We start from the raw sequence: 16,530 nt of genomic DNA, 5'->3' as shown, positions 1-16,530 counted from the left end.
GTTATATATATAGTTAACATGATTTTATTATAAGTATGTATCTCATTAGGTATTGTAACAATGAGTTATATACATAAAAATGAGACTATTAATTTAAGAAACTCGAAAACGATATATATAACGATTATCGTTATAACAACGTCTTACTAGGTACATATGAATCATATTAAGATATTGATACACTTGGTTAATTATGTTAAATGATAAGTAAATATATTATTAAGTGTATTAACAATGAAATACATATGTAAAAATAAGACTACTAACTTAATGATTTCGAAACGAGACATATATGTAACGATTATCGTTGTAACGGCATTTAACTGTATATATATCATACTAAGATATATTATATATCATAATATCATGATAATATAACAATTTAACATCTCATTTGTTATAATAAACAATGGGTTAACAACATTCAACAAGATCGTTAACCTAAAGGTTTCAAAACAATATTTACATGTAACGACTAACGATGACTTAACGACTCAGTTAAAATGTATATACATGTAGTGTTTTAATATGTATTCATACACTTTTGAAAGACTTCAATACACTTATCAAAATACTTCTACTTAACAAAAATGCTTACAATTACATCCTCGTTCAGTTTCATCAACAATTCTACTCGTATGCACCCGTATTCGTACTCGTACAATACACAGCTTTTAGATGTATGTACTATTGGTATATACACTCCAATGATCAGCTCTTAGCAGCCCATGTGAGTCACCTAACACATGTGGGAACCATCATTTGGCAACTAGCATGAAATATCTCATAAAATTACAAAAATATGAGTAATCATTCATGACTTATTTACATGAAAACAAAATTACATATCCTTTATATCTAATCCATACACCAACGACCAAAAACACCTACAAACACTTTCATTCTTCAATTTTATTCATCTAATTGATCTCTCTCAAGTTCTATCTTCAAGTTCTAAGTGTTCTTCATAAATTCCAAAAGTTCTAGTTTCATAAAATCAAGAATACTTCCAAGATTGCAAGTTTACTTCCAAGTTTTCTAAATCCATTCCAAGTAATCATCCAAGATCAAGAAACCTTTGTTACTTACAGTAGGTTATCTTTCTAATACAAGGTAATAATCATATTCAAACTTTAATTCAATTTCTATAACTATAACAATCTTATTTCGAGTGAAAATCTTACTTGAAATTGTTTTCGTGTCATGATTCTGCTTCAAGAACTTTCAAGCCATCCAAGGATCCTTTGAAGCTAGATCTATTTTTCTCATTTCCAGTAGGTTTATCCAAGGAACTTGAGGTAGTAATGATGTTCATAACATCATTCGATTCATACATATAAAGCTATCTTATTCGAAGGTTTAAACTTATAATCACTAGAACATAGTTTAGTTAATTCTAAACTTGTTCGCAAATAAAAGTTAATCCTTCTAACTTGACTTTTAAAATCAACTAAACACATGTTATATATCTATATGATATGCTAACTTAATGATTTAAAACCTGGAAACACGAGAAACACCGTAAAACCGGATTTACGCCGCCGTAGTAACACTGCGGGCTTTTTGGGTTAGTTAATTAAAAACTATGATAAAATTTGATTTAAAAGTTGTTTTTCTGGAAAAATGATTTTTATTATGAACATGAAACTATATCCAAAAATTATGGTTAAACTCAAAGTGGAAGTATGTTTTCTAAAATGGTCATCTAGACGTCGTTCTTTCGACTGAAATGACTACCTTTACAAAAACGACTTGTAACTTATTTTTCCGACTATAAACCTATACTTTTTCTGTTTAGATTCATAAAATAGAGTTCAATATGAAACCATAGCAATTTGATTCACTCAAAACGGATTTAAAATGAAGAAGTTATGGGTAAAACAAGATTGGATAATTTTTCTCATTTTAGCTACGTGAAAATTGGTAACAAATCTATTCCAACCATAACTTAATCAACTTGTATTGTATATTATGTAATCTTGAGATACCATAGACACGTATACAATGTTTCGACCTATCATGTCGACACATCTATATATATTTCGGAACAACCATAGACACTCTATATGTGAATGTTGGAGTTAGCTATACAGGGTTGAGGTTGATTCCAAAATATATATAGTTTGAGTTGTGATCAATACTGAGATACGTATACACTGGGTCGTGGATTGATTCAAGATAATATTTATCGATTTATTTCTGTACATCTAACTGTGGACAACTAGTTGTAGGTTACTAACGAGGACAGCTGACTTAATAAACTTAAAACATCAAAATATATTAAAAGTGTTGTAAATATATTTTGAACATACTTTGATATATATGTATATATTGTTATAGGTTCGTGAATCAACCAGTGGCCAAGTCTTACTTCCCGACGAAGTAAAAAATCTGTGAAAGTGAGTTATAGTCCCACTTTTAAAATCTAATATTTTTGGGATGAGAATACATGCAGGTTTTATAAATGATTTACAAAATAGACACAAGTACGTGAAACTACATTCTATGGTTGAATTATCGAAATCGAATATGCCCCTTTTTATTAAGTCTGGTAATCTAAGATTTAGGGAACAGACACCCTAATTGACGCGAATCCTAAAGATAGATCTATTGGGCCTAACAAACCCCATCCAAAGTACCGGATGCTTTAGTACTTCGAAATTTATATCATATCCGAAGGGTGTCCCGGAATGATGGGGATATTCTTATATATATGCATCTTGTTAATGTCGGTTACCAGGTGTTCACCATATGAATGATTTTTATCTCTATGTATGGGATGTGTATTGAAATATGAAATCTTGTGGTCTATTGTTACGATTTGATATATATAGGTTAAACCTATAACTCACCAACATTTTTGTTGACGTTTAAAGCATGTTTATTCTCAGGTGAATACTAAGAGCTTCCGCTGTTGCATACTAAAATAAGGACAAGATTTGGAGTCCATGTTTGTATGATATTGTGTAAAAACTGCATTCAAGAAACTGATTTTGATGTAACATATTTGTATTGTAAACCATTATGTAATGGTCGTGTGTAAACAGGATATTTTAGATTATCATTATTTGATAATCTACGTAAAGCTTTTTAAACCTTTATTTATGAAATAAAGGTTATGGTTTGTTTTAAAAATGAATGCAGTCTTTGAAAAATGTCTCATATAGAGGTCAAAACCTCGCAACGAAATCAATTAATATGGAACGTTTTTAATCAATAAGAACGGGACATTTCATTCGAGCCTCGCTCTGCCCATCCTATTAATTAATCTGCCTGAAATATGGATATCCAGATTGACCCACATGGGGGTTTTCTCCCGGATCCATTCAGAATTCAAACTCGGTCCGCCTGCCCCTCGGGATGGTTAAAGGATCGGGTTCCTGTAATGCGATTCGGGTTTCCTCCCGAAGGCGTGTGTGTGTACAAATGATGACTGTCATTGAAATAAATGATACGCTGATGCAAGCTTGCCGTTAAAAAAAAAATATTTGCAAATACATTTATGTAACAATATTACAAATTTGTGAAATCTTCTTTCAACGATTAATAGTTATCGTACGAAGAAGGTTATCTGATTAATTACATAACTCAATATTTTAAAGATTTATTATTATTATTATTATTATTATTATTATTATTATTATTATTTATATATATATATATATATATATATATATATATATATATATATATATATATATATATAACATAATGATTATTTGAAATGACTATGACTACATGCATTAGTTCAACAATTATTTGTAAATTTTAATATATATATTTTTTTGTTTTTAATTTTTTTTCACAAACATTAAGATTAGATGAAAATATGAATATTAAAAAAACAGTTTTTGATAAATTTTATTATATTATCCAGAAAACGCTCGAAGAAAATAGCATTCAATTATTCGGTATGACTATGACTACATGCATTAGCTCAACAATTATTTGTAAATTTTAATATTTTTTTAAAAAAAAAATTCATATACATTAAGATTAGGTGAAAATATGAAAATTTAAATAAAAAAAAACACTTTTTGATTAATGTTATTATTTTGTCCAGAAAACGTTCGAAGAAATAACATTTATCGATAAATATTCCTGATAACATTTATCGTGGTGCATGTTATTCTTCGAGCGTTTTTTTTTTCATCTTATGTGAAATTTTTTTTTTTTCCCAAATTTTAGCCCGATTTAGGTTTAGGGTTTACGTTTTAGTGTTCTGGGTTTAGGGACTAAACATAAACATTAAACCCTAAATCCTAAAGTCTAAACCGTTCGTTTGAAAAACTCAATCTAAACCTTAAACCCTAATTTATAAACCCTAATTTCTAAATCCTATAAAAACGCTCGAAGAATAACATGCATCACGATGAATGTTATCTGAAACATTTATCGATGAATGTTATTGCTTCGAGCGTTTTCTGGTCAAAATAATAACATTTATCACAAAGTGTCTTTTTGAAATATTCACAGTTTCGCGTGATCTTGATGTTTGTAAAAAATTCAAAAAAAAAAGGAAAAAAAGTTTACTTCCTCAAAAAAAGTGTTTCACTCTCAATTAAAATATTATATATTCATATTTGATACAATGATAAAATTATATTCCCTCCGTCACATATTAATATAAGAAAATGTCATAAAAGTACTGTAATTTCTATTTATTTTTCAATGTTACCACTTACCTTTTTTTCTCTTTTAATCATATCCATATATATTAAGGGCATAATAAAACTTTATCTTATTATTCTTATCTATATATGCAAGTGAACTATTAATTTGGAACACTCTAAAATAAAATACCTGACTATCAATATGAGACGGAAGGAGTAATTAAATGTCGCAAATTCACATATTATTTCAGGGGGCTTGATTATCCGAGATTTTATCTTCTATTGAGAAGTCAATGTGATCGTTCGTGGAAGGATGCTTACCAAAAAAAAGTTCCCGTATTATTACTCCATAATAGTCAACGAAGCATTGCTTCAACGACATCCCCTTCACCTTGTGTGTTGGGGATGGGGTTTAAGTAATGGGTTCGAGTCTCGCGCTGTCCATCCTATTAATTAGTCTGTCTGAAATATGGATATCAAGATTGACCTAAGGGGAGTTTTCTTCCGGATCCATTCGAGATTCAGATCTAGTCCGTCTGCCCCTCGGAATGGTTAAAGGATCGGGTTCCTATAATGCAATTCAGATTTCCTTCCGAACGCGCGTGTGTGCTCAAATGATGAGTGTCGTTAAAATAAATGATATACCGATGCAAAATTTAACTTTAAAAAAAAAAAAAATTACTTCACAATAACACAGATTTTCACGAAAGTAGAAATACTAGCGACGTATACCGACAGTTTTCACCTTAGCCCCACGTGTACCCAATCGACAGAAAGTGCGCGTAGAGTTCTTAATATTACCATGACGCTTGTCCTTTTCTTCCAAATTTTCACAACCTCGTAATCTAGTGTACTTCCAAATACAACATTATTTAAAAATCAAAACTCACATCAAACTCATTCCAAATTCAAATGAAATTCAACGTCTTTTTCATTATTGATTAAAACCTTATATATACACCTTCATGCTCCAATGACGAGCTTTGTACAATATTCATTTCTATAAATAAGTTAATAAATAAATATATCATAACAAATTTTATTACTAGCTATTTAGCTAGTGACACATACTTTCCTATCTTAGGTCACCCGAAAATCAAGAATCCGGTGATCGGAGCTTATGGCTAAAGGTCGAAAACTGGCTACGAGCCGTAGCGAGCTTTTGTTAGGAAGCTACACTTATAGCGCAAACACGATTAATGTAAACGATAACGAAGAACTTGGTGAAGATGATGTTTGGTCAATGGTTGATAATAGGGTCAACCGAAGTGATCACGATTGGAACTCACGCGCCGCCGTGGAGAGTAACACTAGGAGAATTCATCGGAACACCGTTCCCCGAAATGGTGGGACCCTCGGTGGGTTGTCATCAGCGTTTGATGAGAAAATGGTGTCATCTCCAAGAATTGTGCATCAGTTTTCTCAAGGAGGAAACAGTTTTGCAAATCTACGTGTACGCCACGTGGCCACGTCAGCGCCAGTGAATGTGCCAGACTGGTCAAAAATCTACCGAGTTGACTCGGTTGAGTCTATGCATGACTCGGATGATATATTTGACGATCAAGATATTGATATGGATATGATTCCACCTCATGAGTATCTAGCACGTAGCCGTGAGTCGGGTGCTAACTCGGTTTTTGTGGGTGTGGGTCGAACCCTAAAAGGAAGAGACCTAAGTCGAGTTCGAGATGCGGTTTGGAGCCAAACCGGGTTCAATGGCTGACCCGGAAAATTGTCTTAATCATGTTGTCCCGAAAATCAAATGAATTAGTTTGTCCATGCTATTCAAGATCTAAATTCAATTATTACGTTGTGTTATTTGAATGTATTTTTTTCTTAGGCCGTGACTCGGGTAATATTGAACTCAAAGTTAGCGAGTCAACTCATAGTGATCAAGCCTAAGTATGGATCTTGCATTCCCTTTTAATCATATTTTAAGGAATTACTTACAGTTTATATGTCAATTTTTAATTAAAAACACACGAAAAAGTAATAAAATTTAGGTATGATAAAGTTATACGCTATGACATCCAATAATATAATGTAAAAAGACAAATTTGGAGGTCGTTGTCTTGAATAGGGTACAAAATGTGATGTCATTCCCACTAAATAGAAAGACAAGACACACTCAAGCACATTGATTGCATCTCTAGTTGTCAAATAGCTACTCTATTACTCGTATTTATTTAAGTAATATAAATCGCGTTTTAGTACAACAAAACATGTTACGGAGTATATTATTAGATAGATGATGTCTTTAATTATATTGATTAGCGAAATTAGTGATTATTGATAGTGATTGATAAATGATTTAATTCTTGGACAATCGATAGTTACAAAACTGAAGTTGAGAAAAAGGCAAAAATCCTGAAATGGTGATATGGAAATCAAATTCATTTTAGCTTTTCGTTTCCTAACTACTCTAAGTTGTTAGAGTAGAGAAAGTCGATCCTTTTTTTCGACGTTAACTATCGGAGGCGACGGGATCCGACTGTCGTCCCACTCCTCTCCATCGTCGGCATTGACCCTCGACGTTAGGGTTCGAAATCGCCTGCACGACTTTAAAATTAACATTTGGGAGTATTTAAATATATTTCCGTTAAATTTCAATGCATAATATATTTATTTTATTTTATATTTTATGTTACATTTTTGAAGTTACAGCTTCAACAAAACAAGTGGGAGGTTATGCAAAACAAATGGGAGGTTATCCGCACTTCGCAGTAGACATGTTGATTTTCATTAAACATAACCACATATTTTTAATGTTCGTAAGTTTAATATAAAGGCGAGGAGTAAAGTTAGAGGCACGTTTAAAACAAAAGGGTTAAGGGTCGGTTCGGGAAAAAAGCGATATTTATTGTTTAAAAAAATAAGGGGAATAATGAAGGTAAAGAAAGTTTTAAAAAAAATTAACGGGAAATATTTTTTTGAAAAATAAAAAGTTGGGTCGAGTCAGGTCAATTGGGTCGAGTCAGGTCAATTGGGTCGGGTCAACCCGATCAGTCGGACCAAGTCCACTCGGTCAGGTTGACCCCGTGTTACTTATCAGTCGGACCAAGTTTTAAAGGAGGCTGTTTCTTTGCTAAAGCGGGTTCAGAAGAGTTCGATGGCGCAAGATATTGGTGCCGGTGCTGCTGCTCATATTTTTACTAGGATAGGTTTTGCTATTGCTAGAGGTGTGGGGGCCCAGATTGTCTCTAGGCTTCCCACTAATTTTTTGTAAGTTTTAAAACTTTTAAGTTTATTATAATAATAATAATAATAATAATAATAATAATAATAATAATAATAATAATAATAATAATAATAATAATAATAATGATAATCTGGGAGGAAAAGACAAGATGTTGAGAAATGCAATTTTAGGGTTAAAAAAAATAGGCATTACTTTTAATTAGAAAGTTGAGCGAGTTAAAGTTAAAAAAATGGACCTCCTTTTATATTTTTTTAACTAAAAATGGGCCTCTTCTTTATTTCTTTCCTTTTCTATGTTTTATGTTTTTACATATTTTTTTAAGAATTTCTATAATATTTTATTAATTTATTTTTGTTATTTGAATATATATTAAATAATACATACATGTATTTAAAAATAATTAAATAATAATTTAGACACTGAATTACACACTAGATCATTTCATTACTTTTACTTTTAAAGTTTAACTTCAATGTCTACCTAGACACAGAATTGAACACTGAGTTCAGTGACAAGACTCCTCGTGCTATTATATATCTACTTTGTGGTGTATAATTAAAGAAAAACAAAATTTTAAATATTCGATTCATGGTTAGTAGGGTTACGATATTTTATACGAGTAATTTTACAATGTGACAGTGTCGGGTAAATAGATCTAGGGCCGTGTATAGGGATGGTATTTAATTATTTTCACGAGTCCGGGTCAACAGATGATTTTAGACACAAACACGATTATCCGGCCCGTATATTCGAAAATAGAGCCGCGTCCATATACCTGACTCGTAAACATGATAACCCGATCCTTTTACCTGGTTTTCTCGGCCCGTATACCCGATTACCCGACCCATATATCCGACAAAAACTCGAATATTCGTGGGAAAATCCGTTTACCCGATAATTAATCGGTAAATGTGGACCAAAATTCCAGTGAAGAAACCCGTTTAACCGCAAATTAGTAATTAAACTAGTGAAATGACCCGTGGAATCACGGGTTTGCTTAAATGAAATAATTTAATGATATGTTTTAGGTATTAAGTGAACGTAAATGCTAAAGTCATTTAGTTTAATGACCCGTGGAACCACATATTCCGACTAACAAACAGGTCGTCGTTTTTACAAACATATTGATATACTTAACTTAGTCATAATAAATGAACGACATTTATTCTCCCACCACTTTCTTCCAATTTTGATCACAATTATTATTTTTCTTATCATAAAAGTTACATTACAATATTTTATTGAGATATGTATTTCGCATACATATGTAACGTAATTAATACCGTAAACAAAACCTATATTTGAATAATAATAATAATAATAATAATAATAATAATAATAATAATAATAATAATAATAATAATAATAATCCCTCCGTCCCACTACAAGTGTACAGTTACTTTTTGCATAAAGTTTTAGAAAATTCTACTAACTTTATTCTCCATCAATCAGAAATCTTCTTTCTCTATAATAACCTCTTCTGATTGGTTGGAACATCAAGTAGAGACTTGAAATGGGACAACCAAAAATAGAAAAGTGAATCATTATCATTTTCATTATTGTAGTAATATTGTTGTATATGTATGTAAATCAGTATTGTTATCTCATCGTATTGTTGGTCAAAACAAAAAACTGAAGTGCTACTGGTGATGTGAGGAAAAGAAGTAAACAATTGTAATTAGTTAGATATACATATCAATTTTTTGACGAAACGTGATTTATAGTATCCATAGCCTATCAATTAAGAGAAATTAACAACAATAAAAAAATTACAGTCAGCTAAAGATATATAAAGATAACTAATAGTGATCACATTATGTATTCTCACCTTATAATAGCTTTATACCGTTGAGGAGAATTAGATGATTAGCATGTATCGATTATTGTAGTTAATATCATAGTACATAGCTCGGAGAAGAAAAAAAAGCAAGCATGAATAATTGCTGCAAAAAAAAAATCAGGGCATAAAAATTAGGGCATAAAGACGTATCACATTAAGATTGAATAAATGGGTAAATATGATGAGTTTATATGTTTAAAATGGACTCATATGATATAATCATATTTAAGTGGGTAAATATGTTATTATTAAAGTTGAAGGATATATGATAAAAACTCTAAATAAATAAATAAAATATTTAATTAACTTTAATGACATTATCAAGATGGCTTAGATTTTTTTCTTTTTATTTTTGATTTTTTTTTAATAAAGGAATTAACCTAATAATGACATCATCATTATAGAATTTTAATAGAAACTATAGATATAGATAGATGGGACCCGACGGATCCGGGTTCGAGTTTGAGACGAGTTTTTAATCGAGTTCGGATATGGAATTATCTAAATCCGGCGAAAACCCGGTCCGTCATCCTAAGTGACACGTTATAAAAGTAAATAATGGAAGAAAATTAAAGGAGGTTGTAGGGGTCCAAAATTCCAAGTTCAAGGGATGGGAAACCAAAACTGCTTTTAAAGGAAGGTGATTGATTGAGTCCAATTCAGGAATATACAATTTGGAGGAAGAAGACGCCAAACATATAAAGAACGATACATGAAAGTATAAAAGTTGTACTCTTTTCGTTTTAAAAAAGATTATCACTTTAATAATTATTGTTTGATATATATATATATATATATATATATATATATATATATATATATATATATATATATATATATATATATATATATATATATGTTTTTTTTTTTTTTTTTTTTAAATTTGAAATGCTGGAAATTTATTGATCACCAAAAAGAAACAAACATGCATAGCCCACAGAGAGTGAACTAAACAAAACAAAGTCACAATCTAATGCTCCACAACTAAAAAAAATACAATATTGAGCGCGATAAATATAACGGAGTATTAAAATTTTAATAATAATGAGTATATAGAGGTACTAGGAGAGCAAAATAAAAAATTTAATAGTAACTTTTTATAGTTATTTATCGCAAGTAAATGATATTTTTTGAAAATATAATAACTGTAATGTGTAAATTTCTTTTAAAACGTAGATAGGGCAAAATTATTTAATTAATTTATCAAATTAAACAATAATATGACAGAATAGGACTATTTTTAAGATTTTACCTGGTTAATATCATTTATAGTGTATGTTCAAAATAATGAATAAAGTTATGTAAAGAACATAGACACAAGGATTTATAGTGGTTCTGGTGGATGTTAACTAATTCACCTTAATCCACTCCCCGATTACACTAATCGGAATTTCTTGCTTCACTAAGCAGTTTTCTCCAAACCCGGTGGTGATCTGATTTACAAGTCTTCAACTTTTGTGGTAGACAACAAACGTAATCTTTCTATCCCTTTGAAAGATCAACTCCAACCTAGATCAAGTTGTCTTCACCTTAGACAATTATTAATCTCCAAATAAGATTAATCAACTTTCTAAGTCCCTTTAAGGAAGTAGATCACTAAGCTAGCATATGCTTCTACTAATTGAAGTTACAAGACTTATACAATTTGTAATGATGGTCCTAAGACAATACTAGAACATACATTACATTAAGTAAACTCACAAGATAAATGATTTTGATTAGTAAGTTTACAACAACCAAATTCTATATCTATAAGATCATAGAATCTTCTCTTGCTTGATCACATTTGAGTAGTAATTTGAGCCCTTGTGATCTCTAGAAATAAGCTTTTGAAATATGCAAGAGAGTCAACTTCAAATGTTCTTCAATGCTTGCCTTTTATAGTGAGATTCAAAAAATAGCCGTTGTCACACGGTTGCCAGCACAGTCGATCGTGGTTCGACCGCGCGTGTTCCATTCCAAAATATGTATCCGTTGTATAGCCATTTGACTCAGATTTGAACACCACATTTTGAAACCTTTACTCCATCTAGCACCTGCAAAAGAAACCCAACATCCTATACAAGTACTATATGCATTAAGTGTGTGAGAATTGGTCTTATTGAGTGAAAGTGACATAACACTCCAATAGTGGTAAACTCAACATTCTTGGAGAAGTGTCTTGATTAATATTTTGGGAAATCTCAGTTTGGTCAAGACTTGGTTAGCCACATTAATGCATTTGATTCAATCCTAAAGACTAGTCAATATGACATTAACTTCCTAGTTTCAATTAATCACAAGTCATATTCATTTTAAAATTAAGTAGAGATTAATTGAATGATGTCTTTCTAAAATAATCATTAAGTGTGTAAAGACATCAATGTTAAGTCATGCTTGGATAAGTAATCACAACTTGTTACTTAGACAAGGCCAAATAGACAATTGACCATTATTCCTTTATGAACCATTTTACACTTAATTTATTGGAGTAAACTAGTTACTTGAATCCTAGTATTCTAACTAGTAGCACATAGCAAACATGTTAATCAAGTTGGAAAATTAATGAGTATTAAACATATTAGCAAGTAGTAAGTAATACTCACACATAGCAAGAGATAATTATTCTAAAATCAATCATATAGATATTTGCACAACATTATAGTTTAAGCTTTTAGCAAGCTTGTAGCGACCCCTACAAATCGTCATTGACGGCGTCGACTACTTAGGTCCCGTTACGTGGTCGTAGGTCTTTAAAAATAACGTTTGACCAAAAGTATGTCGCATTCATTTCAAAAGTTAAGATTTGTTTCAAAGTTTACAAGAATTGTTCATCCAAAGTTACGTTACAAAGTTATAAGTACAAGTGAATACTATGCGACACAGTTTAAAGAAAGTCAAAAGACGCTCCATGTAGTGCATATATACTCGACATCCAATGCAAATATCAAATAATGAGCGGAAGCATGTTTCACATATCGTTTAAAGACCTGAGAAAAACATAGAAATCTGTCAACGAAAACGTTGGTGAAATCATAGGTTTAAGTAAGTAATTGAGTAAGTAAAGTAAGCCGAACCACAAGATTTGCAAAGTTGAAATAATAGTAATACATTCTAAAAGTTAATATTCACGAGCACCCAATTATCAAGGCTTAACGTTCCGTCCGTTGATACCCCATTAATAGTGCTAGAACAACACTGTTTCTCGAAAATATATTTCATCCGTAGACGGTAGCGAACCGTCCAAGATGAGGGTTTGTCAAACCCATATGGCCATACAACATAAGTTCACGCCTACACTTACACCCTGCAAGTGTAACTAATGATAATCAAATTGAGGCTTTCTTTCTAAACTCGTATGTAGAATTTTTGTTTTCCTGTACTTGTGCTCACTTAGTTAAGAAGAAACGTTTATGTTTTCTCATCCCAAATATAAGTTCAAAAGAGTAAAAGTGGGACTATGATCTCACCTTGAGTGCAAGAGTAATAAAGTACTTCAACAAGTAAACGCGTGCAAAGACAAAGCTAGTCTTGACCTAAACAAATAGGGTTGTATCAATAACGGTAGACACGATCGGTCAAAGATGTTCAATTAGTCATATGGCTCGTTACGACTCGATTATATAGCATGTGAATCAAATTGTCAAGTTTCATGCAAGATACAAGTAAAGAATCATGTTAGAAAGATTGCATAATCATTTGGTTAAGTTTGATAAAAAGTCAAACTTGGGTCGGGTCAAAGTCAACGAAAAAGTCAACACGTTCGGGTCGGGTCCCGAACTATTTTTATGTGCAAGTTATTCATATATAAGCATGTTAGAACAAGTTTCATGTGAATCGGAGGTCCGTAGCATGGCAAACATTATTCGAAAATTGACAAAATTGGACAGCCCACTTTGGCGCGCCGCGCGGGTATATGGCACGCCGCGCCATTACCTGTGCAGAGAATTCTGGCAGTTTTTTTTTTTTAGTTTTATGCACGAACCTAACTTCAAACAATCACCATTTATGACCCGCAAACAACCAAAACATGTATCTTATATCATCGGAAAGGTATTTTGACAAGGAACACAACTAACTACTTTTCATCAAGCGAAAACATCATTTACAATAACCGATTTCTCGCCAAGTGGTCATTCAAGGTCCATTTTCAAAGTTTCAAGTTCTTGAAATGCATTACATGATTCGGGAATCCAATCCACACATATGATATGCCGTTTCGAAGGTAATTACTCATGCAATACAACTAAACACTTACTAACAACATTTCATGGCATCCAAAGTATCAAAAGTTCATTTCAAGTTCATCAAACCCTAATCAAAATTCACAAAAATCACAAATCATGTATTTGAAGTTTTCTTAATCAACCTACGCATCATAACGAAGCTAGTGATACTAGTAACACAATTAAAACATGAACTTTAACAATTTAACAACATTTAATCTTCCAAAATCAAAGATTAAGCAAACCCATTTTCAAGTGTTCAAACTAGTTACTTAAATCAACAAATCGAACAAACAAAACATATATTCATGTTATACACGAGCCATAGACACTAATTAACACTTTTATAATTCAAAAACATCAAGAACACAAAATCTAGTGATTTTAGAAAGTTACTCAAATGAGATGAAATTGGTATCAAGTCGAAGAGGATGAAGGGAGGATTCCAAATATGTAATTTGTTTTGTGAAACACTTGCTAGATATGAATGGATGATGAATTCTTTGTTTGGAGAATTTAGAGAAAATGTGAAAGTATGAGAAGAAAATGAAAATGAAAATGAAAATAATGAATGGAGGAGGTGATGTTTGACTCCTTTGACCTAGTCAAATCTTTGACACTTTGGCAAGTTTAGTCCCTCAAGTTTGTAATCGGGTGCGGGAATTAATCGAACGAATATTTTTAAATTACACGAGAGAACGAGAGATGTTATAATCCAAATGACGAAAATATTTTAAGAATGTAAGCTAATGGAGGATACGAATCGAGATACTGAGGATATTATTAAAATAAAAAGACGGGCGTTAAAATAATTTAACGGAAAAATGCGGGATGTTACATTACCCACACCTTAAAAGAGATTTCGTCCCGAAATTTAGTTGAAAGCAATAGTCGTTGTTTCTTACTCGAGACCTAGTATTGTCAATGCTATGAATAAGTGAAGATACGTCCTTGGGCATTCCCACAAATTTTGACAGTCGAGATCTCAGTTTGTATTAAGACTTGGTTTTACGATCCACAATTTCAACAAGTTTCCCATGAAGGGGAGTTTGCCATCAATAGTAAGTTTATCTAGGAGAGTAGCACGTTCCTGTTCCGTAGGACACGTCTCTAAGTTTGTTGCATGGAACGTAGGGTAAACGGAAACTTAATTGAGTCAGAAGTTCTAAATGGTAGGAGCGGTTCCAATACGCCCCAAGGTTTCAAAAGGATTAATATATCGTGGTTTTAACTTTCCCTGATTCCCGAAACGGATTACACCTTCCCAAGGTGCGAGTTCTCAATATTACACGGTTACTGACTTGGGATTCGAGAGGTTTACGTCGAATATCGGTATAGCCCTTTTGGCGACTACGGGTCGTCTTGAGTCCTTCTCGGACTTGTACGATCTCAACTGTTATTTCTTGAATGAGTTCGGATCCGGTGATTTGCTTGCCACATGCTTTGTTCCAACGAATAGGGGTATGACATTTGCGGTCATATAGGGTTTCGGAAGTGCGGCGTTAATACACGAATGGTAACTGCTGTGTGAGAGGAGACAACTAAAGGCAACAATACAAGTTTGTAACATGTCTTTCCAAGATGTGAAACGTACGTTTGTTTGGTCCGTTGGTTGTGGATGATACGTGGTACTCATGTTTAAACGTGTCTCTAAGGCTTCTTGTAACACTAGAAGTGAAATGAGTATTGTGATCCGAGATAATCGACAATGGTACACCGTGTTGGAATAGAATTAAGATATGTTTGAACAAGCTAGTTAGGGTTTGAAAGCGTTCGCTGGAACAAGTTCCTTATCGGCTACAGAGAACGTTTTCCAGGGCTATTCACCCTCGTGGTGAATACTAGTAATACATGATGAGTCTCTCTCTCCATTGAGAAAGTATATAAAAGGTTTCCTTATACAAAAGTACAAGCAAAAGGACAGGAGTGGAATGAGAACTTAGAATAGGATGAGCTCACATCCTGAGGTAGCCATATCGCGCATCTAGTGGTCAAATGTTGAGACCTGTTAGGAAAATGAGATAGAACACGTAGTTGTATAGTTCAGGGTCGAGTAGTAGTTATCCGTATCAGGAGCATGAGGACGATAAGTCAAAGAGAAAGGAAGTATCCTTGGATTGTGTGTTATCTTGGGTCTCAGTAATATCAGACGGTCATAGCAAAATAACAGTGTTATGTAACGTGGTACGTGGTGATGAGAAGATTGATCGGATTCATAATTAAGTATTCCAATCGTTCGTGCAAAAATAACGAATTTCAGTTTAATTGATTTCGAGTCGAGAGAGTATGCCCTTCGGGCGTTCAAGTAGAAATATTTCCATAATTGAATTTCATTATGTTACATGAATTTAGCTAGTAAGGTTGGTGTGAATAATCGCGTTAAAAGTTCGGACACGGAGAGGTTTAGTCCTTTCCTGGGGGAGTTAACGGGGTTAAAAGACGAGTAACACGAGAAAAAGTCGAAAATGAATCTGCGGTAATAATCGGCGAGATCTAAGATTTTACGAGTACAAGTCAGAGTCGTGAGGGTTTCCCGATTACGTGTGGTTCCAATTGTGAGATGTGTTGTAATGCCTTGACCACTAACAACATGGTCTAGAAATTTGACTTCGTTTATCCAAAATTCTCACTTGGAGAATTCGGTATAGAGTTGCTCTTTTCTCAAGAGTTCAA

General features: G+C 32.5%; 1 protein-coding gene across 1 annotated transcript; it reads left to right on the top strand.

The window, feature by feature from the left end:
- The first annotated feature begins 5,618 nt into the window (after window positions 1–5,618).
- LOC139863020 (protein S40-6-like) lies at window positions 5,619–6,556 on the top strand. The gene has a single exon (XM_071851670.1). The coding sequence runs from the start codon at window positions 5,734–5,736 to the stop codon at window positions 6,334–6,336; it is 603 nt and encodes a 200-aa protein (XP_071707771.1). The 5' UTR covers window positions 5,619–5,733; the 3' UTR covers window positions 6,337–6,556.
- Window positions 6,557–16,530: the final 9,974 nt, after the last annotated feature.

The sequence above is a fragment of the Rutidosis leptorrhynchoides genome, chromosome 8 (assembly GCF_046630445.1).
Source record: "Rutidosis leptorrhynchoides isolate AG116_Rl617_1_P2 chromosome 8, CSIRO_AGI_Rlap_v1, whole genome shotgun sequence".
NCBI classification, from domain to species: Eukaryota; Viridiplantae; Streptophyta; class Magnoliopsida; order Asterales; family Asteraceae; genus Rutidosis; species Rutidosis leptorrhynchoides.
Note: the sequence above shows the minus strand (reverse complement) of the source record. Positions and strands in the feature narration are given on the sequence as shown.

Bases quoted from the DNA above. Each gene is read 5' to 3' on its own strand.
- LOC139863020 (XM_071851670.1), top strand. From the start codon at position 5,734: ATGGCTAAAGGTCGAAAACTGGCTACGAGCCGTAGCGAGCTTTTGTTA.